The sequence below is a fragment of the Molothrus ater genome, chromosome 29, assembly GCF_012460135.2.
Source record: "Molothrus ater isolate BHLD 08-10-18 breed brown headed cowbird chromosome 29, BPBGC_Mater_1.1, whole genome shotgun sequence".
In the NCBI taxonomy this organism is placed as follows: domain Eukaryota; kingdom Metazoa; phylum Chordata; class Aves; order Passeriformes; family Icteridae; genus Molothrus; species Molothrus ater.
Genome location: NC_050506.2, coordinates 2,818,154 through 2,844,276, shown reverse-complemented (window position 1 = coordinate 2,844,276; position 26,123 = coordinate 2,818,154). Strand labels below are relative to the sequence as shown.

General features: G+C 61.3%; 4 protein-coding genes across 5 annotated transcripts in view; 1 reads left to right on the top strand and 3 right to left on the bottom strand.

Moving 5' to 3' along the window:
- Positions 1–4,304, top strand: part of LOC118695933 (histone-lysine N-methyltransferase ASH1L) — an 81,139-nt gene extending 76,835 nt beyond the window's left edge. For both annotated transcript variants that reach the window (XM_036397755.2, XM_036397754.2), the window contains exons 26-28: positions 352–392; positions 1,002–1,303; positions 2,127–4,304. In XM_036397755.2, coding sequence (XP_036253648.1) covers positions 352–392; positions 1,002–1,303; positions 2,127–2,218 — 435 coding nt within the window. In that variant the 3' untranslated portion in view covers positions 2,219–4,304. The remainder of the gene's footprint in view (positions 1–351; positions 393–1,001; positions 1,304–2,126) is intronic.
- A 2,473-nt stretch (positions 4,305–6,777) lies between these two features.
- Positions 6,778–13,850, bottom strand: RUSC1 (RUN and SH3 domain containing 1). The gene is given in 10 exon segments (XM_036398074.2): positions 6,778–7,379; positions 8,121–8,252; positions 8,530–9,499; positions 9,732–9,778; positions 9,869–9,974; positions 10,224–10,398; positions 10,515–10,591; positions 10,988–11,092; positions 11,643–13,176; positions 13,178–13,850. Coding segments are annotated over 10 exon segments (3,426 nt in total). The 5' UTR covers positions 13,289–13,850; the 3' UTR covers positions 6,778–7,210.
- A 571-nt stretch (positions 13,851–14,421) lies between these two features.
- Positions 14,422–18,646, bottom strand: FDPS (farnesyl diphosphate synthase). Its single transcript, XM_036398151.2, has 9 exons — positions 18,437–18,646; positions 18,216–18,356; positions 17,639–17,719; positions 17,271–17,393; positions 16,176–16,264; positions 15,956–16,028; positions 15,507–15,584; positions 15,296–15,430; positions 14,422–14,702 (listed from the first exon to the last, which is right to left on the bottom strand). The coding sequence occupies exons 1-9, from the start codon at positions 18,572–18,574 to the stop codon at positions 14,502–14,504; spliced, it is 1,059 nt and encodes a 352-aa protein (XP_036254044.1). The 5' UTR covers positions 18,575–18,646; the 3' UTR covers positions 14,422–14,501.
- A 4,416-nt stretch (positions 18,647–23,062) lies between these two features.
- The window catches only part of LOC118695914 (potassium/sodium hyperpolarization-activated cyclic nucleotide-gated channel 4-like), a 3,542-nt gene continuing 481 nt past the window's right edge, over positions 23,063–26,123 (bottom strand). The window contains 6 exon segments of the mRNA XM_054517591.1: positions 23,063–23,749; positions 23,751–23,912; positions 23,914–23,951; positions 23,953–24,578; positions 25,076–25,240; positions 25,725–25,965. Of these exon segments, the coding sequence (XP_054373566.1) occupies positions 23,458–23,749; positions 23,751–23,912; positions 23,914–23,951; positions 23,953–24,578; positions 25,076–25,240; positions 25,725–25,965 (1,524 nt within the window). The 3' untranslated portion in view covers positions 23,063–23,457.

Sequence of the window (26,123 nt, the reverse complement as noted above, 5' to 3'; positions counted from 1 at the left end):
GAGGTAGCAGATCTGCAAACCTTCTGCAAGTGAGCTCTGCTCTTCCTGGAGCAGAGGTTTTTGTAGTGGCTTTGGAGAAGGTTCCAGATTCATGCTGTGCAGAAAGCAAAGATGATTTTTGTCATGATGGTCTGTGGCTTGAAATTTACTTAGAAGATACGAAGAACCAGACAAGTCTGGCTCTAATTGATCTTATTACATGATTGTGCCTCCTCCTGTGAAGTCTCTTTGAGGTACACCAGCATTTCCAGAGCGTCCTGCATTGGCACTTCCAGAGCATTTGACAGAGCAGCACTTCCTTCCACTGTGACTCTGATTTGGTATTGATCATAATCTTCATTGTTCTTGCAGCCTCATTATGTGCCAGACAACTACAAGAGGAACGGAGGCAGGTGAGTCTCCCCTCCCAGATCGTTGAGAAGAGATGAAATAATGTTGTTTGTTTCTTGTGCCCACTCTCCTCCTGCCCCTTTCCCCTGGGTGCTATGGAAATAAGAAGTTTAAATTATTTAAAGCTCTCTAAACTTGCAGAGAGATAAAAAGGAACAAGTGAGGCAGGATAGGCATTAATAATAATGTACATCAGGAAAAGAAAGGAGCCATTTGACAGTCAGAAAAAAGCAGCTGAGTGAGGAGATGCTCAGAACAGGAGGCTCCAGCCTTCCCAGATGGAGGAATCCAGGTCCTGGGCCTGCTGCCTGTGTCTGTGGGGCAGTCAGAGCCCAGACCTGCTAGAGCCTGCAAGAACATCCCACTAAGGGCTGGGCCACAGTGGTTTTGGAGGTAAAATCTTTTGAAACTGAAAATAAAAATCCATTTGTTTTTCAAAGCTGTGTTTGGTGCGATGCAGATAAAGCTGTAGCACTGGGGGGTGTGAGTGCAGGGATGGAGGAAGAAATTGAGCTCCAGAGATCCCCAACCATGGATGAGTCCTGAACTCGCTGGGAATTGTCCTTTGAGCTGAAAAACTTCTCTTTAAACCCTTTTTTTTTTCCTGTAAGGTCATCCTGGAAATCGGATCGCTCGAAACCACAGATCAAAGACTTAAACCAAGAGGAAGATTCCCTGCCCCTGATGGAGGAGGTGCTGGGGACCCCTGAGCAGGCTCCAGGGGAGCTGCCCAGCCCCGAGGAGCCCGACAAGGAGCCCGTGCCCAGCGAGAGCTGCGAGGCTGAGAAGAAGGGGGACGAGAACCCCTCGGACTCGAGGCCGCTCTGCAGCCCCGAGGAGCGGCGGCACCTGCAGAGGGAGAGGCTGAACCAGATCCTGCTCAACCTCCTAGAGAAAATCCCAGGGAAAAACGGTGAGAATTCAGGCTCTGCTTGCACAGCCCCTGGGTCTCCTGCAGCTCTGGGGTCACTTGGCTGAGCTGTGTTGATACAATGAATGGTTTTGTGTGGATTTCTTGCCGGTGGGCATTAGGAAAGTCAGTTTTCTTTGTAGCCACGTTTTCCTTTGCAACAGAAATCTACTAAATTTTCCAAGTGAAATTTCTTACAACTATGACACTGTTTTGTATCATATTTTTTAGGGTCTTTTTGTATAATATTTTTAATAACCACAAAACCTTTCCATAAACTCATTCCCCCCTGCATCATTCAATATCTACAATGGAGAAACTTAACAGACAGGCCAGGAAAGACTGAGGGGAATTTGGAAAGTCTCTTTTGACCTTTCATGAGCTTTACTTTGGTTCTGAGTGCCTGCTGTAGGTGTTGTCTGAGCTGTGGGATGAGGGACACTGGTAAAGTGTGACCCTGCTTTTAAATTCAAGCCCAGGATGAGCCCTGTCCAGTCTGTCCAATGCCACACAGTCATGGACTGATGCTTCATTTGGGTTGAGAGGATTTTTGGAGCTTTTCTGGTCCAGCCATGGCTCAGGGCTTGAGTCACTCAGCACCTTTTCCAGGCATGGTTTGGATTTCCTGGAGGGAAACATCCTTGAAAGAACCAGGAATAAAGAAACAGGAATTTTGTGTTCAAGGAGCGATGGGAGGCAGCGCTCAGTGCTGAGCTCTGGGTGCCCAGGTGGGGCATCCCTCGCAGGTTGGATCCATGATCCTGGAGGTCTTTTCCCAGCTCAGTGATGCTGTAGTGACCGAGGTGCCCCTTGTGCTCTGTTGCAGCCATCGATGTCACCTACCTGCTGGAGGAGGGCTCGGGCCGGAAGCTGCGGCGCCGCACTCTGACCATCCCCGAGAGCAGCTTCAGGAAGTGACCCAGGAGGGGCAGCCGAGCTCTGGGGTCTGTCTGGGCTGGGGGCACAGCCCAGCCTGGGGAAGGAGGGCAGCAGCAAACTGACAAAATACAAACAGTAGCACCTGGGGGGCCGGGCTGGCACGGCGCCCACCCTGCTCTGCAGTGCTCTTGGTGTGTGTGTTGGTGGGCGTGCCTTGTATTGATGTTAGGTACTGAGGAAACCTCGTGGTTATTGTCCAGGATGGTCAAATTTAATTTATTTTTGCTTGATATTCCCACTCAGAGGAGAAAAAACGAAACAAAACAAAAAAATTAAAAAAAATAATAATAATAGGGAGGGCAGAGGAAAAGGACTGAGTTACTCTGAGGAGGATGTGCCCCATGGTCACTGCTCACCTGGGATTGTACCAGCCACCCTCAGCACCGCCAGGGAAGGGAATCCAGGAATCCAGAGGGGAGAGGAAAGGCCCAGTGGCTTAAAAGGAAAAGCTGCCCTGAAGCTGTGGCCTCTGATTTGCACAAGTTCCAAGAAGAGTGAAACGTCCCCAGCCGAGCACGAGGTTCGCCGTGGGACAGCTGAGCACGTGTCCCTGTGGTCTGTGCCAAGGAGAAGCTTCCAGAGGCCCTTGGAGCAGGGCAGGAGAGCTGGGATGAGGCACTTGCTGTGCGGGGGGAGGGGGTGGGGTGTGAGTTTTTTTCACTTTTTTTCTGCAGAGAAATTTTATAAAAGCGAAGTCAGCTCCTGACGCCACCATTGCTGTTGGTTTTTTTGATAAGCTGTGGTTCTCGTGTGTCTCGTGTGTTGTGCAAATAAAAATCCGTTAAAAGAAAAAAGGAAAAGAAAAAAAAAAAACAAAACGAAACGAAAAAAAAAACCACCAAAAAAAAAAAAAACAACCCCAAGGACCCTTTCACTCCGTGCCCGTCAGGCAGTATCCGAGCGAGTGTTTGTCGTGAGCTGTAGAATTTATCAACTGCTAACACTACCCTCGTGTGCTGGTGGACAGCCGAGCGTCCGGGCAGCGGCTCCCGCTGGCCCCACCCCGCGGCCATTGTCGCGATTGTCGCGATTGTCCCGCCGGCCCCCCCCCCCCCGCTGCCCCCGGACGGTGGCTTTGCTTTCCTGTCTCAGACGTACACATGCATATCCAGTCCTGTTTTAGGTGTTCTTATAAGAAATCCAGTTTTTAATGTGCCAAGTTGTATATATCTGCTGCGTGGATGTAAAGCAATACCGTAGTTACATGTTCCTTTTTATGGACCAAGCTCGTCCTAATGTACATTCTTGTTATTATTATAATTATTTTACTCTTAGTGGAACATGACTCATTCCATTAACTTTTATGTGTTGATTTAAAAAGAGAAAACAAAACAAAACAAAAAAAAAAATACAAAAAAAAAGAAAGGAAAAAAACCCTTTGAGAAAAAAAAATATTTTATTAAAAAAAAAAAGAAATAAGAAAATAGTTTGGAATATTTTCTTACTGTAGAGAAGCACTGTACAGTACCAGGAACCCTGAGTATAAAATACTCGTGCGTGTAGTAGGAATATCGCATGTCCAAACCCTCGAGTTGTCTCATTTAGTTTCAAACAGAAATCATTGTCTCAAATGGTGTTAAACACTAAAAAGTTTTTAAAAAAAAAAAAAATAAAGTGCGTACAGAAGCGAGACACTAGCTCTGTCATTTTATCTTTCTTTTGTTGAAAGACTAAACAAAATGTTTTTTAGACAATCAAATGTTAGGTAAGTGCAAAGAATTGTTTTTTCTTACTGGTGTAGAAATTAATGACTTTTTTTATTTTTTGGTTATTTTATAATACTGAGCAGACCCGTGTGTCCCCAGGATCGCCGCCGGAGCCAGGAAGCACTACGTTACTGCAAATAGAGCTGAACCTTAGTCTGCATGGGTGTAGGCTGTGTGATTGCTGAAAATAAATGCTGCTAATATATTTCCTTTTTACAAAGCATATCTAAATAGATCATTGTTTTGATGTTAATCTTTGTAAATTATGTATTACCAATTTTAACATTGGATGTAATTGCATAAAAAGCCTGCATCTCAATCCTGAGAGTCTAGTATTAAATGGAAAAATCTTTTCCTAAGGTTGGCTCGGGGGGTTTTCTTTGCTGAGCTGGGTGGGAGGGTGGATGGACAGGAGGACAGGAGGAGGTGGATGGACAGGATCCACCTGGGCAGGCTGGATCCATGGGATCCATGAGATCCATGGGATCCATGGAGTGAGGCTCAGCAGGTGCTGGGTGCTGCCCTTGGGTCACAGCACCCCCCACAGAACGTTCCAGGCTTGGGGAAAAGTGTCTGGAAAGGCCCTGGGGGTGCTGGGGACAGCAGCTGGACACGGGCCCAGGTGTGCCCAGGTGTGCCCAGGTGGGCAAGAGCCAATGGCACCTGGCCTGGACCAGGACAGTGACCCCAGCCCCTTGTGCTGCCTCTGCTGAGAGACCTCAAACCCTGGGTCAGCTTTGGGGCCTTTGTGACAAGAAAGAGATTGAGGGGCTGGAGCATGTCCAGAGCTGGGAAAGGGGCTGGAGAATCCCTGAGGGAGCTGGAAAAGGGTTAGAGAATCCCTGAGGAAGCTGGGCAGGGGCTGCAGAATCCCTGAGGGAGCTGGGCAGGGGCTGCAGAATCCCTGAGGGAGCTGGGAAAGGGGCTGGAGAATCCCTGAGGGAGCTGGAAAAGGGTTAGAGAATCCCTGAGGGAGCTGGGAAAGGGGCTGGAGAATCCCTGAGGGAGCTGGAAAAGGGTTAGAGAATCCCTGAGGGAGCTGGGAAAGGGTTAGAGAATCCCTGAGGGAGCTGGGCAGGGGCTGCAGAGTCCCTGAGGGAGCTGGGCAGGGGCTCAGCCTGGAGCAAAGGAGGCTCAGGGGCCCTTGTGGCTCTGCACAAGTCCCTGCCAGGAGGGCACAGCTGGGAGGGTCGGGCTCTGCTCCAGGGCACAGGGACAGGAGCAGAGGGAATGGCCTCAGGCTGGGCCAGGGCAGCTCAGGGTGGGCACTGCAGGAATTTCCCCATGGAAAGGGGGCTCAGGGATTGGAACTGCCCAGGGAGGGTTGGAGTGCCCATCCCTGGAGGTGTCCAAGGAACACCTGGAGGTGACACTGAGTGCTCTGGGCTGGGGACAAGGTGGGGATTGGGCTGTCCCAGCTCCTGAACACAACCCGGGAACCTGGGATCACCCACCTAGGATGGGAACCAATTCAGGAACACCCCCCTGGGATGAGAAGATGGGAACACCCCCCTGGAATGGAAACCAACCCAGGAACAGCCAGTGGGATGGGAACCAACCCAGGAACACCCCCTGGGATTGAGCCCCCAGCTGCTGGACATCTCAGAGGGTTCCGTGTGACCCCAGTGGCTCTGCAGGAGGGGTGGGGGCAGCACAGTCACTGTGAGGGGTCACAGGGGCTGTGACCACGGCTGCCTGTGAGGCAAACTGGGGCAGGAGCCATTGAATCCACACATTTGGTGCCTATTCCCAGGGGATAAACCCAAGGACCCCCCTTGTCCTGCTCAGGTTGGGGACTGTCACCCCCGGGCGTGTCCCACTGGGGCAGGGCACTCACCTGCTCAGGTGAGTGCAGAGGGATCTCTCACCTGCAGGCTCCCTCAGGAATGGAACAGCTTCTCCTCCACACCCCCTGTGTGGAACCTGATTTTTCTTTTTCCCTTTCCCAGGCTGGCTCTCTGTGATCATGAAAATGCCATGCTTGACCTCTGTGCCCCTTTTAAAGCCAAGGCCCCAGGCTGTTTATTTAAAAAGAAAATAAATAAATGGAAGTACCACCTGGCTTCCTCCCCTCCTGGCATGACCTCGTTCAAAAAGTCCAGAAGCAGCTGTGGAAATCAATCAAGCCTCCTTAAGGCGAGCCAAGGAACATTCCAATCAGGATATAACGTCACTCGTCTGAGAATAAAAATCCCAGCGAGAGAAGTGGAAATGAGAGCAGAGAGAAAGGAGAGCAGCTTCACCCGGGGCTCACACAGCGGCTCTCGGCCACCGAAAGGGGAAGTCGGGAGGGTGAAACGTGGCCGTGGGAGGGAGCAGAGGCCCAAAACCGTCCCTGGGGCCAGGCTGCTGCTGCCGTGTGGCCGCTCCCCGGCATGGCCACACCTTCCTTTCCTCGGGAGCCCAGCAGGAAATGCAAATTCTGGCACGAAATCACAAGCAATGACACAAACACCAAGAACTTGGAGCCGTTTAGCCCCTGCTGCCATCCTCTGGGCTATGAAAAGATCACTTGAAGTTTTATAAATAACCCAAGCAGTGACCTGGGCTGTTCCCAGTTGCTGCGCGGCTCCCACGGCTGCTCCCCAGCAGCTTTTCCAGGGATATTCCTGGCTCTGGGAGGCTGCAGCCGCCTCTCCCACGCTGTGGAGGAGCCTGGGCATCTTGTGGGCACCTTCTGCTGGGGTGTGAGGCCTCCCTGCTCTCCCAGGCTGGCAGCCGGGATGCTGAGAACCCGCACAGCCCCAGCACCTCCCGGCTGGAGCATCCCCTCATCCCACCCAGCCCGGCCCCTCGGCAGTGCCAGCCCCAGCGCCCATTGCCACACGTGGACACGTGAGTCACATCCTTTATTTCCAGCTTTTTCCCGGCGGAACGAGCTCATTCCAGTGGTTACGATTATTTACAGAGTGCTGGGGGGGCCGGCCCGGGCCCCGGCGGGGCTCGTGGAGGTGGCAGCGGTGGCAGGACAGACAGACGGCACGGAGGCGACGCGGGGCAGGGAGAGGAGGCGCCCCTGCCCTGGCACGGGGGGTGGGCAGCAGCTGAGGGACCCCCGAGCTGCCGCAGAGGAGCCGGGGGGACACGGTGGCAGACGGTGACCTCATGCAGCAGTGACAGGCACAGGGCAGGGTCCCCTGGGAGCCGCCAGCCCCGGAGGTGGTGAAGCTCTGGAGGTGACAGGAGACATCCCCACCCAGAGCTGGCACCGCTCCGGAGAGCTCAGCTGCTCCCTCAGGTCCCTTCCTCCTCCTCCTCCTCCTCCTCACAAAATCAGGGATGTGTAACCAACAGGAACGAGGCCGGTGCTGTTGCCATGGCAGCAGCGGATCCAGTCTTCATCCACGGTGGAGAGAAGCTCCAGGATGTCCCCTTTTTGGAAGCTCAGGTGCCCGTCGGCCGTGCCCGTGTGGTCACACAGTGCCCGGACTGCCCTGCACCACACATGTCACCCTTGTGCCACAAATGTCACCCCTGCACCACCAATGTCACCCCCTGCACCACACGTCACCCCCTGCACCACAAATGTCACCCCTGTGCCACAAATGTCACCCCTGTGCCACCAATGTCACTTTAGACTCCCCTCCCCGGGGACTCCGAGGACCCTGAGAGGCTCCCTCAGCCCTTGTGGGGTGGGAATTGGGTGGAATTTTCTCAGGCAGAGGTGGCCCCTGAGGAGGGGTCTGTACCTGGCAGAGCTGTCCTGCCAAGCAGCCCCTGGGAGGGGGAGCAGAGCAGGAGGTGTGGGGATATTGGGGTCAGTGAGGATGGGGAAGAGGGAAGCAGCCAAACACCATTTGGGATGGCCACACACCCACCCTGCCCACTGGGACAGAGCTGTTCCAACAGCCAGGTCACAGCTGCCACATGCTTGCCCCACACAAGCTGCCACGAATCCACGAAGCACACAAGAAAATGCAAAAAAACTGTCCCCAAAACGTCTGGGAAAAACAGCTGACCCCAGGTGGGCAGAGGCTCAGGTTCCCCCAAAGCCCAGCAGGAGAAGGGGATCCTTGGGGGTGCAGTCATGGCTTTCCCTTTAGGGATGTGTGCGACCCCCGGGCCGTGTCTGAGAGCAGCCCCGGCTTTCCCTCACCCAGAAAAGCCCTCGCAGCCCTGTCCATCCCATCCCATCCCAGCCCAGTCCAGCCCAGCCCAGCCCAGCCCAGCCTCACCTGCGGGCCGGGGGCAGGGCGGGCTCGGTCCTGCCCGGCTGCTGCTCCGGGGCGCGGCTCCTGTCGGGCGCCAGACCCTTCACCACCCCGGCCAGGACACGGCGGCTGGGGGCCAGCCAGCGGGACGGCCTCCTGCCAGAGCAAAGGGAGCCACCAGCTCGCCTGGGAGCCCTTCCTGCTGCTGATCTGCTCATCTGGGAGCCAGCAAGCAGCACTGAGCCTTCCCCAGGAGCTCCTGCTGCTCCAAGGCGATGGCAGCGGCGCTTGGGACGTGCATTAATTCCAAGGGAAACCCTACAAGATCCCCACGAGGCCAGCACAGAAACCCTTCCTCAGCACACCTGAGCACACAGGAACCCCTCAGCACACACAAACCCTTCCCCCTGTGCCTGCCCAAGCTGGGTCTCACCTGGACCTGGCCGAGGCGGTGTCCGGGCTGGAGGGGAAGCTCCTGGACGAGGGGTTGGTGGCTCCAAAGAGCCAGCCCAGCCAGCTGCCCTTGTCAGCACTGGGAGCATCAGCACAAGGTGCTGCCTGGCTCCTGTTGGCAGGAGGCTCTGGGGAAGCAGCCAGGAGGTTCTTTCCAGCAGTGGGATCATCCAGCTTGGTGAACACTCTGGTTCCAGTGGGCAAGAAGAGATCTTCAGGGGAAGAGGTCCCTGAGGTGTCAGTGCTGCTGCTGGGCTTTGGGCCAGAGCGTTCAGGGCCAGCTTTGGTCTGGAGGAGCTGCAGCTCTGTGCCTCTGGGCTCACTCAGGGAAGTTTGGGATTGCCCAGCCTGGCCCGGGCTGGGCTCCCCCGCCCGCAGCTTCGTCCACCAGACCGAGGGGGACTTTTCCTTGCTGGGAGCAGTGTAAATCCTGGAGCTCTGGCTCAGCTGGCCCCACCAGCCACTGAGGCCAGCCCCAGGGCCCCCAGCGCCCTCCTGAGGCCCGTGGCTCTCCGGGGGGGTGTCAGAGCCCAGCAAGGTGCGGCTGAGCTGGTCGCCCCAGCGCAGCACCTGCTGCAGGGTTTGCTGCAGGGCAGCTCCCACTGGGGGAGCAGGAACCAACCCACCCATGGTCACTTGGGACCGGCCCCCTGTGCCCCCCACCCTGCCCAGAGCATCGGGGGGGGTCTCATCCTCCAGGCTGTCCCCAGCAGCGCCACTCTGGCCCCCCAGAGACCCCCGCACGGGGACGGGGGACAGCGGGGACTGCAGCCGGCGGGACAAGGGCCGGACGTCCACGGAGAGGTGGTGGTGCTCAAAGAGCAAGTCCAGGTGGAAAGTCAGCACCGACAGGGGCTGGATGAGCAGCAGGAGCTCGTCAGCAAGGTGGGGAAGAGGGCCTTGGCTCAGGGCAAAGAAGGCCGTGGGTGAGTAAAGCACGGAGATCACACCTGTGGGGACAGGGACAGGTGAGGGAGGGGCAGAATGCCCCCTGTGCTTGTCACATCCCCAGCAAGGGCCAGCCAGGCTGCCCATGTCAGCCAGAGCACCCTCTGTGCTGAAGATACACCAGGGAAAACGATCCACCATGGAAAGTGGATGTATCCCAAGCCCAGAGTGGGATTTTCAGCCTGGCAGGTTGAGAGGGCTTGGGGAGGGAGCTCCTGGGCACCGTGTCCTTACCTGGGCTCTTCTGCAGGTGAGATATCCACAGCTCCAGCTGTTTAATGCTAAACAAGACAAAGAGAACCCAAATTAGAGCCCCTGGGACAGCTCCAAGCTGCTGTGGCAGTGAGGCTGGCGGGGCCATCACCACTCACTTCAGAAGGCCGAGGATGAAGGCGTGGAACTTCTGCCTGCTGCTGCTGAGTGGGGCCAGCCCGGCCACGTGCCAGCACAGGGAGTGCAGGGAGCGGGTGCTGGGGCCTGTGGGGGGCAGAGCACAGACACTCAGTGCCCAGGGCATGGACAGTGCCCAGAGCATGGACACTCAGTGCCCAGGGCACAGACAGTGCATAGGGCACAGACACTCAGTGCATAGAGCACAGACACTCAGTGCCCAAAGCACAGACACTCAGTGCCCAGGGCACAGACAGTGCATAGGGCATGGACACTCAGTGCCCAGGGCACAGCAGCACTCCAGGCACCTGGAGATGCCCCCAGCCTCACCCTCACCTGTCTTCACCGAGGCTTCCACCACGCTCCAGGGGGAGTTTTTCCTCTGGCCTGTGATCACATCCTTCTGGAAAGGCTTCAGCCCGTCCTCCACCAAGGCATAGAGCGCAGGGCACAGGGTGTGCAGCAGCAGGTAGCCCACATCGGGGTTGAGCCGGCTGTCCCCCAGCTGGGCCTGAGGGAGGCACGAGCAGAGGGGAGGGAAGGGAAGGGCAGCACCGGCCCCTGATTCCGCTGGGACGGATGAGGGAATCCCAAAATCCTTCCTGCCCAGCCCAGCCCAGCTCTCACCTTCTGCACCAGGTTCCGTGCAGTGCTGAAGTGGGCGATGACCTTGTCCACAGCGGAGCTGACGGCGACCAGCAGCGCTGGGGACGAGGGAGAGGAGGAGAGCAGGAGGAGAGGAGGAGAGGAGGGTCAGCTCAGAGCGACACACCGGGCACCGAGCAGCCCTGGACACCACCGGACCCTGCAGCGCCCACGGTGCTGTGCTGGAACCGGGACCTGCGGTGGCGGCTGCAGCCGCGTTCTCCGGCTGGCCCGGATCACGGGCCGGGGGCAGGCAGGGCCGGGCCCGGTGCGGGCAGCGCTGCCGGTCCCTGCCTGCAGCGTCCCCTGCCCCAGCCCAGCGCTGCGGGTGCCCCGGACACCGACCCGGCCCGGGACGAGCCCCTCGCACCCTCCCGACCCCGCGGGTCCCGTTGCCCCCCTCCTCCCCTCCCGCCCGGTTCTGTCCCACTCCTCCGGCGAGGATTTGCCCCAACCTTTCGTTTGCTCGCCATGGGGCGCCTCCGCTCTTCCCCCGCCGGGCCGGGCGGCTCCGGCGGCGGCTCCGGCGGCGGCTCCGGCGGGGAGCGGCTCGGGCCTGGCTGGAGAGAGCGGGGCAGCGGGGTCAGGCGGGGCGGCGGCTGGAGCGCTGCCCGGGCCCGGGGGAGGAGCGGGGCCGGCGGCGGGGCCCAGCTCGCTCCGGCTCATGGAGCCGCGGGGCGAAGGGCGGCGGGGCCGGGCCGGGCCGGGCGGAGGAAGCGCGCTGGGAGCCGCGGGGCGGAGCGGCACCGGGACAGCCCCGGCACGTCCCGGGCCATGCGGGGACACCCCCGGACCGCGCCGTGCCCGGCCCGGAGCGCCCCGGGATCGCTCCCACCGCCCGGGGACCCGCACCGGGCCCCGCATCCCCCAGGCAGGACCCCGGAAGGAGCCAGACTCACTCACCCCCAGACTCACCCCAGACTCGCCCCAGACTTATCCCCAGACTTACCCCCAGACTCGCCCCAGACTCACCCCCAGACTCACCCCAAACTCACCCCAGACTCATCCCCAGACTCCCCCCAAATTCACCCCAGACTCCCCCCAGACTTATCCCCAGACTCCCCCCCCAAACTCACCCCGCACTCACCCCAGACTCCCCCCCAGACTCACCCCCCATGCCGGTCTCGTCTCCTCTCCGGGCCGCCCGTGGCACCGCGGGGTCCCCGCCGGGCGCCCCGAGCCTCCGGAGCGGGGCAGTGCCCAGCCCCTTTTCCCCTGGGGGCAGCCCCCCCTTCTCCACATCCCTGGGCTGCCCCTCCGCGATGGGCTGCAGGCTCGGCCGGGCTCTCCTTCTCGGCTGGTGGCTGTCGCCGTGTGCCAGCCCCGGTGTCCCCCCCAGGGACGCGGGGGGTCCCCAGCCCGGGGCGGGCACCGGGGGCACCGGGGGGTGCTGGGCCGGCTCTGCCCGCGGGCCCTTGGGCTGCCTGGCGGCGCTGCGGGACCGCAGCTCCTTGAACGTGGTCACCTCTCTCTGCTTGGGGCCGGGCGGCCTGGCTGGCCCGTCCTGCTGGGGCTGGGGCTGGGGCTGGGGCTGGGGCTGGGGCCGGGCTGGCTCCTGGCCCACCGTGCCCGAGAGCAGCTCGCTGGTGGGGGGCAGCTCCGTGTCAGGCGAGAACACGATCAGCCAGTCACTGCGGTCAACCCTGGCCTGGGCAGGTGTGGGTCCAGCCGCGTTCCTCTTCCTCCTCTGGGCCAGCTCGTGGAAGGAGGTGATGGTCTTGGTGGCCGTGTCTCTGCAGAGCTCAGCCGGGCCGGCCCTGGGCTCCGGGCCCAGCTGCTGCTCCGCTCTGTGCGCGTTCAGGACCTGCAGCCGCCGCCGGGGCCGAGGGGGCACGGGCGGGGGGACCCCGCCGGGCCGGGGCCGCGGCTCCGCAGCGCTGCTCGGGACACCGGGATCCCTCCGTTCCGGCACGGGCGGCGGGGCCGGGGGCGCGGCATCGGCCTCGGGGAGGGGGTTGCAGTTGGGGTCTAGGTCGGGGCAGGTCTCCGGTGCTGCTGTGCTGGGAGAGAGCTCCTCGCACTGAGAATCGAGCGAGTTGTTGCTGCAGAGGCTGTCCGGGCTCTTGCTGGCCACAGAGCTCTTGGTGGCTCTCGAGGGCACCGGGGAGTTGTGGTTGGCATCTCTCCCATGGCACGTCCTGTGCTGGTCAGTCAGAGACTCTCCATCAGCCAGGGGCTCTCTATCAGCCAGAGACTCTGCATCAGCCAGAGATTCTCCATCAGCCAGAGACTCTCCATCAGCCAGGGGCTCTCTATCAGCCAGAGGCTCTCCATGCCAGGCATTTTCTGTGGGAATGACGTTCAGCTGCTTGTCAGGGGACTGGGACCCTGCTCTGGCAAACTCCTTGCAGTACACCGAGACTGGGGAGTCATCCAAGCTGAAATCCGAGCAGCTACTGACAGAGGAGGAGGAGGAGGAGGAGGAAGAAGCCAGATCACAAGGGGGATCACAAGGGGACGCCGCCTCCTCCTCGTCTCCGCTGTGCAGGCAGGGGAAATCCTCAGGGTTCTGCAGCCCGAGGGTCTCTGGCTCCGGAGCGTGGGACTCACAGCAGCGACATTTCACCGAGGGATTGTTGGAATTGGCATCCACCGGCTCCCGGTTCTCCGGGCACTGGGTGCAGCCTGTCTGCTCCCCCCCCGCCCGTGGAGCCATCCTGGAGCTCGGGGTGCCGGGAGAGGTGCAGCCCCAGGGAGATGTGCTGCAGGTGGATGTGGTTGAGGTTGCACAGGAGGCCTTTCTTTGGAGCCAGCATGGTGCTGCCTCGCTGGAAGTGCCCAGGGCTCCCAGGAAAGGCCAGCAGCTCCTCTCTTCACACCATCCAGCTCCCTGCAAGCACCAAACACCCTCCTGGTCAGGGAAGAACACGGCAGGACCAACCTGGAGAGAGGCACAGCCGGGGGCAGAGGGACAGCAGTGACCTTGCAGCAGGGCCTGGCACAAGGGCTGGGGGTTAGAGAAAGGGATGTGCCCCGAGGGAGGGGCTGCCCCACAGCTTCCTGCCAGGCTTGGGACTCTGCAGCCGGGCAGGGACTGAAGGCAGCCGCTGGTCCCTGGAGCATGGCCTGGGAACGATCCCAGGAAGCTCGGCTGGCCCGGGGCTGGATTCCCTCCGGAGGGTCGGGAGCATCTCGGGGATGCCGTCAAGGAGAAAACGCCCTTGGAGCCTCGTCAAGGCGGGGCGGGCAGGGGGGGACGCTGTCCTGTCTGGGGGCGGTGGCACCAGGGGGGCTCAGGGACCAGGGCTTGGCCGGAACCGCCGCAGAACCGGCACCGCACCACCGGGCCTGGCTTTACCGGGGGGGAGCCCCAGCCCCCGGCACCTGCTGGAGGCTCCGGGCAGGAAACGGGCAGCAGCGAGCGCGGGAGGGCGGCTCCGAGCATCTGAGCATCTGCCAACCCCGAGCATCCCCCGGCCCCGAGCATCCCCCGAGCATCCTCCATCCCCGAGCATCTGCCAACCCCGAGCATCCTCCGAGCATCCTCCATCCCCGAGCATCCTCCGGCCCCGAGCATCCCCCGGCCCTGGGGCGAGCACCGGCGGCCCGGCAGCAGGAGCGGCCCTGCTGGGCGCGGCCCTCCCCATCCCCCTGCAGCCCCCGCCCGGCTCCATCCCCTTCCCCGTCCCCCGCTCACCTCGGCGCTGCGGCGGCGAATGCGGCTGCGGGAGGGAGGGAGGAGCCGCGGCCCCGCCGCCGCCCGCCGGGAGCCGCCCGGTCCCGCCCCGCCGCCGGCGGGGGCGGCGCTCCGGGCATCCCCGCACCCCGGAAAGCACCGGAGGGGTACCGGCACATCCCGGCACATCCCGGCACGCCCCTCCCCGCACACAGCAGCCACGCACCTACAATAATTTATATTTATTGTTCAGATGGCTGAACCCCCCCGGCCACCCCCGCGCACCTTCTCGAACCCGCCCCCGGCCCCGCCCAGGGCAGGGAGCAGCTCCAGCCCCCTGCCAGGCCCCTCCATCACTTCTGCCGCTTGTAAATCTTCTGTGCCAGGTCCAGGAAGATGTCCCTGGGCAGGCGCCGGGCGTGGCTCCCGATCAGCGCCTGCAGCCGCCCGTAGCTGCTCTCCTCGTACTCCCGGAACGCCGCCTGCAAGCCCAGGGCATCGTAGAGCTCCTTCACCTTCGCCACCTTCTGGGGCTCCTTAGAGCCGTAGTTCTCCTGAGGAAAAACCCTGGAGTGAGTCAGGGCTATGCCAGCCCATGGGGCAGCAGCTTTGTTCTCTCTTTGTTACTGTGATATTTGATGAAAAATCTTTTGGCTAGGATTTTTTCCCTTGGGAAGATGAGAAGCTTCAGAGGAAAAGAAAAACAATATTATCTGATGGCTTCTCCTTGTGTTCTGCTGCTTTGGGATGTGGCAGGTGCATTTTTGATTGGTTCCATGTGAATTGTCTTTACTCAATGACCAATCCCAGCCCAGCTGTGTCAGACTCTCTGCTCTGTCACAGGTTTTTATTATTCATTCTTTTTTTAGTCTTCTGATATATTCCTTTTTTTATTGTTTAGTATATAATTCCTTCTAACATAATATCATATCATAATAAACCAGCCTTCTAAGAATTATGGAGTCAGATTCACCTCTTCCCTCCTCCCAGGACCCTCACACACAACACCCCAACACTCTCTTCTTTCTTCTCACCCTCCTCCTCCCAGCCAGGTGACAGCCCCTGGCACTCAGGTGCCCATGCAGGCACTCCAGGTGCCCATGCAGGCACTCCAGCCCCTCTGCCAGGTGTGTGATGCCAGCCTTACCTCCAGAATCTGCCTCTGCTGTGGCGTGGCCCTCTGCAGACACTGCACCACCAGCCAGCTGCACTTGTTGTCCTGGATGTCGGTGCCAACCTTCCCTGTCAGGGCTGGGTCCCCGTAGCAGTCCAGGAAATCGTCCTGTGGGACAATGGCAGGGCCTGAGTGCCACAGCCAGCAGCTGGCAAGGACCCAAGGGTGCAGGGACACCTCCTACCTGGATCTGGAAGAACTCCCCCATCTCCAGCAGGATAGCTTTGGCATCCTCGTGCTCCTCCTTACCATCAATGCCTGCCTGGGGGAGGGAATAACAGGGATAAAAAAGCCTTCCAGGACCTGGGGATAAGGTAAAGCCTTCCAGGACCTGGGATAAGGTAAAACCTTCCAGGACTTGGGCATTAAGCCCTCCAGGATCTGGGGATCAAGCCTTCCAGGACCTGGGGCTAAAGCAAAGCCTTCCAGGGCCTGGGATAAGGTAAAACCTTCCAGGACTTGGGCATTAAGCCTTCCAGGATCTGGGGATCAAGCCTTCCAGGACCTGGGGCTAAAGCAAAGCCTTCCAGGGCCTGGGGCTAAAGCAAAGCCTTCCAGGACCTGGGGACTGAGCCTGCCAGGACCTGCCCTGCTGGCCAGCCTGGCAGGAGGGTGAGGCCCCAGCACACTCACCATGTACATGGCTGCAGCCACGGGCAGGTAGAAGGAGTAAAACGCTGTCTTGTACTTCACAATGGCCTTGTACCTGTGCCAGAGGAACCAGGCTGAGCCCCAGGGCCCCCCTCTGCAGGGCAGGGACTGCAGGGCACCCCAAAACCCAGCCCCGGGCACCCCAAAACCCAGCCCCGGGTTGAGCAGGGCAGGGAGGGGACCTGGCTCTGCCCCCCTGTACCTCTGCTCGCTGAACCTGCTCAGGTCCACCTGGGAAACTGGAGCAGTGATGAGGTCCAGAGCCTGCCCCAGCTCGGTCTGGTAGCCTGTCTGGAGAGGAAAGAAAGGATTTGTGGCCTCACTGCAGCTTTCCAGTGTTTAAAGGGGTTGTGAAAAACAGGGAGGAGGATGTTCTGCATGGGGAGAATGAGATACAGGGTGATGGTTGTGACACATCAGTGATATTGGTACTGGCAGGAATTCCTGGCTGTGAGGGTGGGCAGGCCCTGGCACAGGTGCCCAGAGAAGCTGGGGCTGCCCCTGGATCCCTGGAAGTGCCCAGGGCCAGGCTGGACAGGGCTTGGAGCAGCCTGGGATGGTGGGAGGTGTCCCCATGGCAGGGGGGTGGAACTGGATGATCTTTAAGGTCCCATCCAGCCCAAACCAGTCTGGGGTTCCATGATTCATTCCCACAGCCCTCCAGGACAGTCCCAACCCCACAGTGCAGAGCCCAAGCCCCGTTTCAGCTCTTCTTTGGGTCTAAAGGCAGGACCTGTCTGTCACAGCCACATTTTATGAAAAATCCTTTTGTTAAGATCTTTTCTCCTGAGAAGCTTCAGCTTCCCCATGTTTTGCTGCTTTGGAATGTGATTTAGAGAATTGTTTACCCAGCATGTGAAATTGTTTTTACTTGATGACCAATGACAGCCACCTGTGTTGAGGCTGTGAACAATCACAAGATTTTGCTATCATTCCTTTCTAGTCCTTGCTGAAATCCTTTTTTCTATTCTTTTAGTATAGTTTTAATGTATAAATTTTCTCTTAATATAATATATATTTATTTTTATACAATTTATATATAAATATATAATTATATTTATTATAATTATATATTATATTATATAATTAACATAATATTTATGCTTATATTATATAAATATATAATTTATTTCTATATACAAAATAATAAGTCAGCCTTCTGAAACATAGAGTCAAGATTCTCATCCTGGGACCCTCAATCAGCACCACACACAATCCAGGAATTTCAGGAACACATCAGAAAACAGGCCCAGACCCCAAGAAATCCCCAAGGAAGGGTTTGGGGAGCCAGGCTCACCTGCAGGAAGAGCTCCAGCAGGTGCAGGTAGAAGGGCTGCTGCCCACAGTACTTCCTCAGCAGCCTGTACACCGAGGACTCCAGCAGAAAAGCATCATTGATGGCATCCAGCCCGATCCCCTCCTGCAGCAGAGAGGCAGGGAGGTGTCCCAGAGGCTGGGAGCCCCAGGACAGGCAGGAGGTGTCCCAAAGGCTGGTGAGCCCCAGGACAGGCAGGGAGGTGTCCCAAAGGCTCACGGCCCCCAGGAAAGGCAGGGAGGTGTCCCAAAGGCTCACGGCCCCCAGGAAAGGCAGGGAGGTGTCCCAGAGGCTCCTCGCCCCCAGGGGACACCCCCAGCCCTGAGCAGGGCTCTCCTGAACGCTCTCACCTTCTTGTACCAGCAGAGCTGCCCCCGGCGGGTCAGGGACGCGTCCATGATGTCGTCGGCCACCAGGAAAAAGGCTTGGAACTGCCAGAGGCTGGGTCAGGGATGGGGGAACCCCGGGGGTCCCATCCCCAGGGGTTCCCATGCCCAGAGGGATCCAATCCCTCGGGGGTCCCCATCCCCATTGGGGTCCCATCCCCGGAGGGGGTGCCACATCCAGGAGGGTCCATGCCCAGAGGGTTCCATGCCCAAACGGGGGTCCCATATCCAGGGCTCCCATCCCCGGGGGGTCTCCCATCCCCATTGGGGTCCCATCTCCCAAGGTGTTCCCATCCCCCGGGGGGTCCCCATCCCTAGGGGCGTTTCATCCCTAGGGGGGGTCTCGTCCCCAGGAGGGTCCCATCCCCATTGGGTCCCCATCTCCAGAGGGTTCCATCCCCTTTGGGGTCCCCACCCCCACTGGAGGGGTCCCGTCCCCACTGGGGGGTCCCCACCCCCATTGGGGGGGTCTCCATCCCCTTTGGGGTCCCCACCCCCATTGGGGGGGTCTCCATCCCCAAGAGGGGGTCCCGGTTCTCACCAGCTCGATGCACCAGCCCACGGCCAGGGCGCAGCGGAGGCTCTCCGGGTCCTGCCGCTCGGGGCCCGCCAGCCGCCGGAACGCGGCCAGTACCGTCAGCCCCCGGTTGCACTTCCCGCCCGGCGCGTTGTACTCCAGCACCTGCGGAGCGCAGCCAGGTGAGCAGCCATGACCTGACCCCCCCTCCATCCCCGGTGCCGCCGCCCCCTCCCCGTTCTCACCTGCTTCAGCCGCGCCACGGCGTCTCCCACCTCCGGGTGTCCCAGCATGTCCTCCGTCAGGTCGCGGACGATCTGCGGGAAGAAGGCGGCGAACTCCTCGCGCTCGGCCGCTGCCCGCGCCCCGCTATCGCCGCTCATGGTGCCGGTTCGCGGTGCGGGTTCACGGTGCCGGTTCACGGTCCCGCCGCTGCCGCCCGCGACCTCCACGGCGTCTCTGGCCCCGCCCCCGCCCCGCCCCCCGCGCGGGGCACGCCGGGACGCGCAGTCCCGAAGCGCGGCCGCGGCCGCTTACAGCGATGCCGCTGGACTACAACTCCCAGTGTGCCCGCGCCTGAGGGCGGGCCAGCGGGCACGCGGCTGCAGCAGCGCCCATTGGCCCGTTTCATCGCGCGAGGATGAGCCCAAGGCGGCTGAGCCAATAGAAGCGCGGCGGGGGCGGGAGCGAGGCCGGTGATTGGTGGAGAGGGGGAATGGAGAGAGAGCCCGGCGTGGCGCGGGGGCGTGGCGGGGATTGAGGGCGTGGCTTTAGGGCGTGGCTTTAGGGCGTGGCTTTAGGGCGTGGCGGGGCGTGTTCGGTAACCGGACGGGGACAGGGGGCGCGGGCACCCGGACGGGGACAGGGCTGCGCTGGAACTGGGGCCGAACGGGGCTGTGGGGGGCCAGTGTGGGGGGCCAGTGTGGGGGGCATGCGGTCTGTGGGGTTGTAGGGCAGGTTTGGGGCGCTGTGCGGGTGTCTCCGTGCAGGTGTGGTACAACACGCGACTGTGGGGTGCAGCGCAGGTGTGGGGTGCCGTGCGGCTGACATGCTGTGCAGGTGTGGGTGCATCACGGTTATGGGGTACAGAGCAGTTATAGGGTGCAGAGCAGTTATGGGGTACAGAATAGTTATAGGGTGCAAAGCGGGTGTGGGGTGTGCTGCAGACTATGTGGGGTGCAGAGCAGGTGGGGGGTGTGCTGCAGACTGTGTGGGGTGCAGAGGGGCTGTGGGGTACAGAGCAGTTATGGGGTGCAGAGGGGCTGTGGGGTGCAGAGCAGTCATGGGGAGCAGAGCGGGTGTGGGGGTGTGCTGCAGACCATGTGGGGTACAGAGCAGCTGTGGGGTGCAGAGCAGGTGTGGGGTGCAGAGGGGCTGTGGGGTACAGAGCAGTTATGGGGTACAGAGCAGCTGTGGGGTGTGCTGCAGACCGTGTGGGGTGCTGTGCAGGTGTGGGTGCAGTGCTGTTATAGGGTACAGAGCGGCTGTAGGGTGTGCTGCAGTTATAGGGTACAGAGCAGTTTTAGGGTACAGAGCAGCTGTGGGGTGTGGTGCAGATATGGGTGCAGTGCTGTTATAGGGTACAGAGCATTTTTAGGGTACAGAGTGGATGTGGGGTGTGCTGCAGACCGTGTGGGTGCTGCACACGTACGGGGCACCTGCAGTACAGGTGTGGAGGGTGGGTTGCACCGCACGCCCGTGTGCCCGTGGGAGCTCCCGGGTTCTGGGGAGGGGTCCCGCTGCCCACGGGCCCTCGAGGGGACACGGCAGGGGTGACCCGGGCCGGGCACACGCGGTGCCACCTTCCCGCTGCTGCCCGCAGCTCCTGCCTGGGCCCCCGCCCCGCAGATTGGCGCCCGCCCCGAATCCCCTAATCCCGGCTCACCCACGTTAATTAATCTCTCCGTGGTGCCCTCTAATCCCCCTCCCGCCGCCACCGGGACGCGGGGACTCGGGGCAGAGCCTCCGGTTCCAGGACGGGTGTCCTTGGGGAGCGGGAACCGGGCACGGGCGGGGGCTCTGCCCGCATCCCCGGGGCTCTGCGGGGCCCCGTGTCCCGGGGCTTTGCCCTCAGCCCCGGGCGGGCAGCGGGGCTCTGCCGTGACCCGGTGGTCCCCGTGCCTCGGCCGCCAGAGCCGCCAGCCCTGCCGATGGACACCAACTGGATGGGAGAGTGTTGGAATAGGAGTAGGACATGTGCTGGAATTCATTCCCCAAAAATTCCCTTTTTGCCCTGCGCCCCCTTAATCAGGCTGGCTGCGGTGTAATCTGAAATAATCAAATTAGAGACAAACCGTTAATCAGCGTTGAGCTCTTCGTGTGTCACGGAGCCTAATTCCTGTGGGGAGCTGGGGGGGGGCCGCCAGCACCGTCCTGCGGGCCGGGACTGCCCCGGTAACGGTGGGGTGAGGGCAGGGGGTGCCCCGGTAACGGGGGGCTGAAGGCCGGGACTGCCCGGTAACGGGGGGCTGAAGGCAGGGGGTGCCCCGGTAACGGGGGGCTGCGGGCAGGAACTGCTCTGTTATGCGGGGCTGCAGGCCGGGGCTTCCCCGGTAAGGAGGGGCTGAGGACAGGGGCTGGCCCGGTAACGCGGGGCTGCGGTGGGGAGACCGGGCAGGGCACAGTGGGGTGGCCACCAGCCCTCGTGTCCTGTCTGTCCCCGTGTCCTGTCTGTCACCGTGTCCTGTCTGTCCCCGTGTCCTGCCACCACCGTGTCTTGCCTGGGGGCTGTGGCCGGTGACAGAGCGCGGCCGTGCCCCGAGAGCCGCTCCAGGTGCCGCAGTGCCGTGGCTCGGGTGCCCCGGCCCACCTTGCGCTGTGTGACCTTCATTTAATCGCGTTAATGCCTCGAGTGCTGCTCTGCAATCAGGCGGTATCAAACCCTCCCCTCCCCCCGGCAATAAAAGCACCGGAGATGGAAAGGGGAAAATAACCAAAGATTAAACATTAATCTGCCCATGGCCGAAAGGGACCGGGCTGGGTGGGAGGGCACCTGTTGTCTTTGGGCTCCTGCCGTGCCACCCTGGTCTGTGGGGCCGGGGAGAGGCCCCTCGATGGCTCCCGAGGGCTTCTTGGCTCTGCAGAAGGCCAGGATTGGAGCCGGGGTGCTGCAGCATCCCCCTGTCCTGCCCCATCCCCGGGCACGGTGCTGTGGGTCGCAGGAGGTGCAGAAGGAGTTTCCCCTAGACCAGCTCAGAATCTCTCTTTATTATTTAAATCCATTATGTACAACGACCAAAAAATAAAAAAACGCTCTTAAATTCTCTGCGATATGAAAACTACAAGCTCTGTACATGGACTGCCGTGAGTGCAAGAGTGGAGGATCATGGTCTTTGGTGGCTAAACTTGCGCCCCCAGCCCCTGCAGCCTCCCCCGGGGTGGGCACCGGGCCACGAGGTGCCCACGGCGGCGGTGCCAGGAGCGCAGGGCGGCTCCGGCTCCCGACACGGGGCTGTGCAGTGAGGAGGGAGCTCGGTGCTGTCCCCGCACGCTCTGCGGGGCGCTGGGATGGCCGCTAACACATCTACATCACGCGTGGGAACACAGCCCGGGGACTCGGGACAGCAGCGCGGCTCCGCTGCAGCCCCCGCCCGACGGAGCGCGGGGATGGAGCGGGACGGGGGGTGAGCAGGGGAGGGCGGTTGAAATCCGTGGAAAAAAGGCAGTGCAGGACATCCCCTGCCGGGATTCCTGTGGGCTGGTGCTCCCAGAGCAGCCCCGAGCTCCGGACTGCTCCCGACGCCCCAAAACACGAGGGTGGAGAACGGGACACCTCACTTGGGGAAGTACCGAGGGGAACGAGACCTCGCCCGCTGCGCTGGGGGTCCGGCGGGCCCCGCTCGGCCCCAGAGCACGAAGACAAGCCATGGTTCCTGACTCCGGGAGAGGGAAGCAGCTGGCACGGCGCGGTGGGGACGGAGGGGACTACTACTCTAACCAGGACTGAACACGGTTGGCCCAAAGCGACACTGGAAGCAGAGCTCGGCTGCTTGGCAGAGCCACGACTCGCACACACATTGCACACTACTGTCTCTGGAGGGGGAGGGATGGGGCATCTGCGGGGACCCCGGGCTCCTGTTGGACGGGGGGTGACCCCACAGCCCCACACGTCACCCAGGCGCTGCCCGGGATTGGCATCTCTTTGTGACAGCCTTTTGCTCCTGTGGCACCGGTGACTGGCATCTCCAGGGGACCTGGAAATGGACTGCAGGGCAGGGCAGGGGAGCAGAGCCCGGGCTGAGCATCCTCCTGCAGCCACAGGCAGTGGGGGCCCTGCAGGTGACCCCCTGAGCATCCTCCTGCAGCCACAGAAGGGTCCTCTTGGACTGACCCTCTGAGCATCCTCCTGGAGCCACAGAGGGTTCCCCTTGGGCTGACCCTCTGAGCATCCTCCTGGAGCTGCAGGCAGCAGAATTCCCCCAGGCTGCCCCCATGGGGGCACATGGAGGGGCAGTGCCCGGCTGTGGGGCAGAGCCCTGCCCAGCAGCACATCCCAACCTCCCTGGCACTCAGCACCTCTGAGGCAAAACGGTCCCACAAGCAGGGGAGAGGGACTGGGGGGCTGCTCCTCTGCCCCCCAGCGTTGCCCCTTGGCACTCGTCACACCAGGGGAGCCCTGCCCAGGACCCCCAGGTGGTCCTGGCACTCTGGGAAGGGGAAGTGCTGACCCTGGGCCCCCACGCCCCTGCCATGGGCTCCAGCCTCCTCCCTCCACCCGGGCAGAGGACCCAGGGGGTGCCTCTGCCTCCTCACCCTGAAGGCAAAGGCGCTGGGCAGAGCAGTCTGGGGACCGAGGTGGGCATCGGGCAGCCCCCTGCTGTGACAGAGGACAAGCTGGAGGAGCTGCCATTGTCAGCCTGCCCCGAGCCAGGCTGTGGGACACACGGCACAGAGAGTGGGGGGCCCAGCCCCCGAGGGGCAGTTATGGGCATCTGAGCTCCCCAGAGAGGCCAGAGTTTGGGCAAGGGCTCTGACCTGTCCTATGCCTCCGGCAGGAGGGCAGACTCACAGATGGTGATGAGCAAGGAGGGGGAGAGCCCGGGCAGGGTGACCCCCTTGGGGCAGTCAGCAGAGCCCCCTCCTCATCCAGCTGGGCCATGCCCATCCCTGCCGTGTCCCCGTGCCTGAAACAGCCCCTCCATGGCCCCGCCTGGTGCCTCTCACCTCATTTTCCCTCCGACACGGTGGGGCTGGTGCTCTGCTTCTCCTGCCTCCTCTGCCGCCGGCACGCCCGGCTCCCTCCTGCCCGTGCGGCCGCCGCCAGGACTCACATGTTGGACGGGAGTTTGGGCTTCGCCGTTTCCACCTCGGGGCTGAAGGCCACGGAGCCCTTGCGGGAGGGACCGGCTGCCTGCCGGGACGCGGGGCCCGGGGACTGCGGCGTGGAGCGGCCGGGCTGAGCCAGCGATCCCGAGGGCATCTGCTGCGAGTGTGCGGGCATCCCCGAGCACGGCTTGGCCAGCAGTCCGGCTACCGAGGGCGAGGACCTGCGGGCCAGGTTCCCTGCAGATTTCCTGCCCTGCTTCAAGGAGCTCCCGTCGGCTTGCTGGGCCACTTTTGGGAAGGGAGGGCTGGGAGGCGGAGAGGAGCCGGACATCCTGGGTGAGCCGCCCCACCGGCAGCCCCTGGATGCTCCTGTGCTTCACCAGCTGCTGGGGATGCATCAGGAGCGAGATGTGCGAGCCGGTGGCTCGGGACAGGCTGTAGTGGAGCGTTCTCCCGCGGCAGCGCCTGCTCGGAGCTGGGGGACGCAGCGCCCGCCCGCTTGCTGCAGCAGCGAGGTGGAGACCGAGGCGCCGCGGGACCGGGAGAGCTGGGGCTGGGGGCCGGCCGGGGGCTGCTTGGCCCCCGCTGGCATCTCCGCCCTCTGCGCCGTGCGGGGCAGGGGCTGCGCCCCCGAGCTGGGTCTCTGGGCCCCCGCGCTCTCCAGCGGTACCTGGGACTGGAGCATGGGCGAGGAAGGCGAACCTGCGGCCGGCGTCTGCAGGTGGGACTGAGCCCCGGAGGGCGAGCTCACCGAGGAGGGCCGGGAGCCGCCCAGGCTGGGCTGGGAGCGGCGCACGGGCTTGGTGAGCAGCGTGGCTTCGGGAGAGAGCGGGCTGGAGATGGAGGAGGGCGGCAGGAAGATGTGAGCCTGCAGGCTGTGCTGGTGGGTCAGCGCGATGGCCACGTTGGTGGTGGCGGCGGCTGTTTGCAGGGGTGCGTGCACCAGCGGCTCCCAAATCACCGGCTTGCCGCTCAGCTCCCGGCCCATCGCCATCTGCTGCAGGTCCTGGATGTTGTGGGCCATGTCCTGGTCGTGCTTCACGATCTGCTGGATCATCTCGGTGTTCAGGGGCCCCGAGCTGTGCTCGGCTCGCTTGCGGAGCAGGATGGAATTCTTCTTCCCTGGAGGGGAGGCAGGAGTGTCACCGACACTGGGACCGCGGGCTCTCGGGGACAGTGTGGAGGGCAGGGTGGCACTGGGGAAGGGACAATAAAACCTCACCAGCGTTCCAGGGGAAGGGCCTAGATTAGAGCAGTGGAAGCAGCAGGGACCAAACAGGAGAGTCCTGACTCCAAAGGGACTGGGGGGCTGGGGTCCTGCTTGTCCTCCACAGGCAAGGAAGGGTGAGGACGAGCAGCTGGTCACTGCCAAACACTGCAAGGACCGACCGTCAGTGCACTTACATTTCCCCAGGGAAACCTGTCCTATGGATCTTGCTGGGGGGGAGAGAGGGCAGGCTGCTTCCCCATGCTCCCCATCATCCTCATTGCTGGGCACCCATGGGGCTGGGGCACTCATCCCAGCTCTGTGACTCCACACCTGTGTGCCTGGGGGTCTGTGGGCCCTGGGGTGGCTGCAGAGGTGGCTGTGCTGAGCCCAGGAGGCCCCTCCTCCTCACCTATGCGGTCCAGGCGGTCCATGGCCACGGTCTCGAAGGCTCTCCTCATCATGGGGTACTCCTCCAGCACCTCGTTGAAGTTGTCCACGGCCAGGGAGTACAGGCGGCAGTAGGTGTCGGCTCTGACGCTGGCCGTGCGCCTGCCCCGCGTCAGCAGGCAGATCTCTGCAGGGACACGGGGCTGGCCTCAGGGTGACACAGCCATCCAGCCCCCTGCCGGCCCTGGGAGCAGGAACAGCACTGCCCAGCACCCCAACACCCTGCACAAAGCATGGCTCAGAGGCAGGGACAGACCCCGCAGCCTCTCTCCTTGCCCAGGCATTTTCCTCCCTCTCCAGGCCATGGAGACACCCCCAGGTGTGGCTGCTGTGATGGCCTGGCCTGTTTCCCTCCCAGAGCTGTGCCTGTATCCTATAAACTGGCTCAGATGTTCTGCTCTAACCTCCTCTCCTCCCTGGCCAGCAGTGGATGCTCCCCTGCCCCAGCCAGACAGAACTGGCGTGGAGACCTTGGCACTTTGACTGGATGCCAAGACTTTGGCACTGGACAAGAGGAGAAGGGGCGCAGAAACATCAGGGATGCCCCAGCTTCTGCTCCTGGGCAGCTTTTGGCCCCTACTCTGTCCACCAGCTCCCCAGCCCAGCCTCACCCCCAAAGTAGGAGCCATCAGACAGCTTGGTCTCCTTGTTGCCCTTGGTGAGGATGCTGACCACGCCGTGCTGGATGAAGTACATCTTTTTGCCCACGGTGCCCTCACGGATGATGAAGTCCCCAGGCTGGAAGACCTCGAAGCGCAGCTTGGTCAGCATGGCTGTCACAAAGTTGGGGTCAGCGTTGGCAAACAGGGGCATGTTGGCCACCAGGTTGCGGCAGTTGAAGTTGATGATTTCCTGTGGGGTGAGGATGAGGAGCAGCTCACGGGTGTGGCCACATTTCACTTCACAGAGAAAAGCAAGACACAAATTCTTCCCAAGAATATTTCTGTGTTTCACATTCTCTGAACCTCAGAGAAAGGAAAAACAATTCTTCTCGTTTGCTGTGCCTGTGT

Bases quoted from the DNA above. Each gene is read 5' to 3' on its own strand.
- FDPS (XM_036398151.2), bottom strand. From the start codon at position 18,574: ATGAGCGGCGATAGCGGGGCGCGGGCAGCGGCCGAGCGCGAGGAGTTC. The intron at 16,265-17,270 runs GTGAGCCTGGCT...TTTCCTCTCCAG, and splicing joins TGCTGGAGCTCTTCCTGCAG to ACAGGCTACCAGACCGAGCT. The intron at 15,431-15,506 runs GTAGGAGGTGTC...ATTGTCCCACAG, and splicing joins GGGAGTTCTTCCAGATCCAG to GACGATTTCCTGGACTGCTA.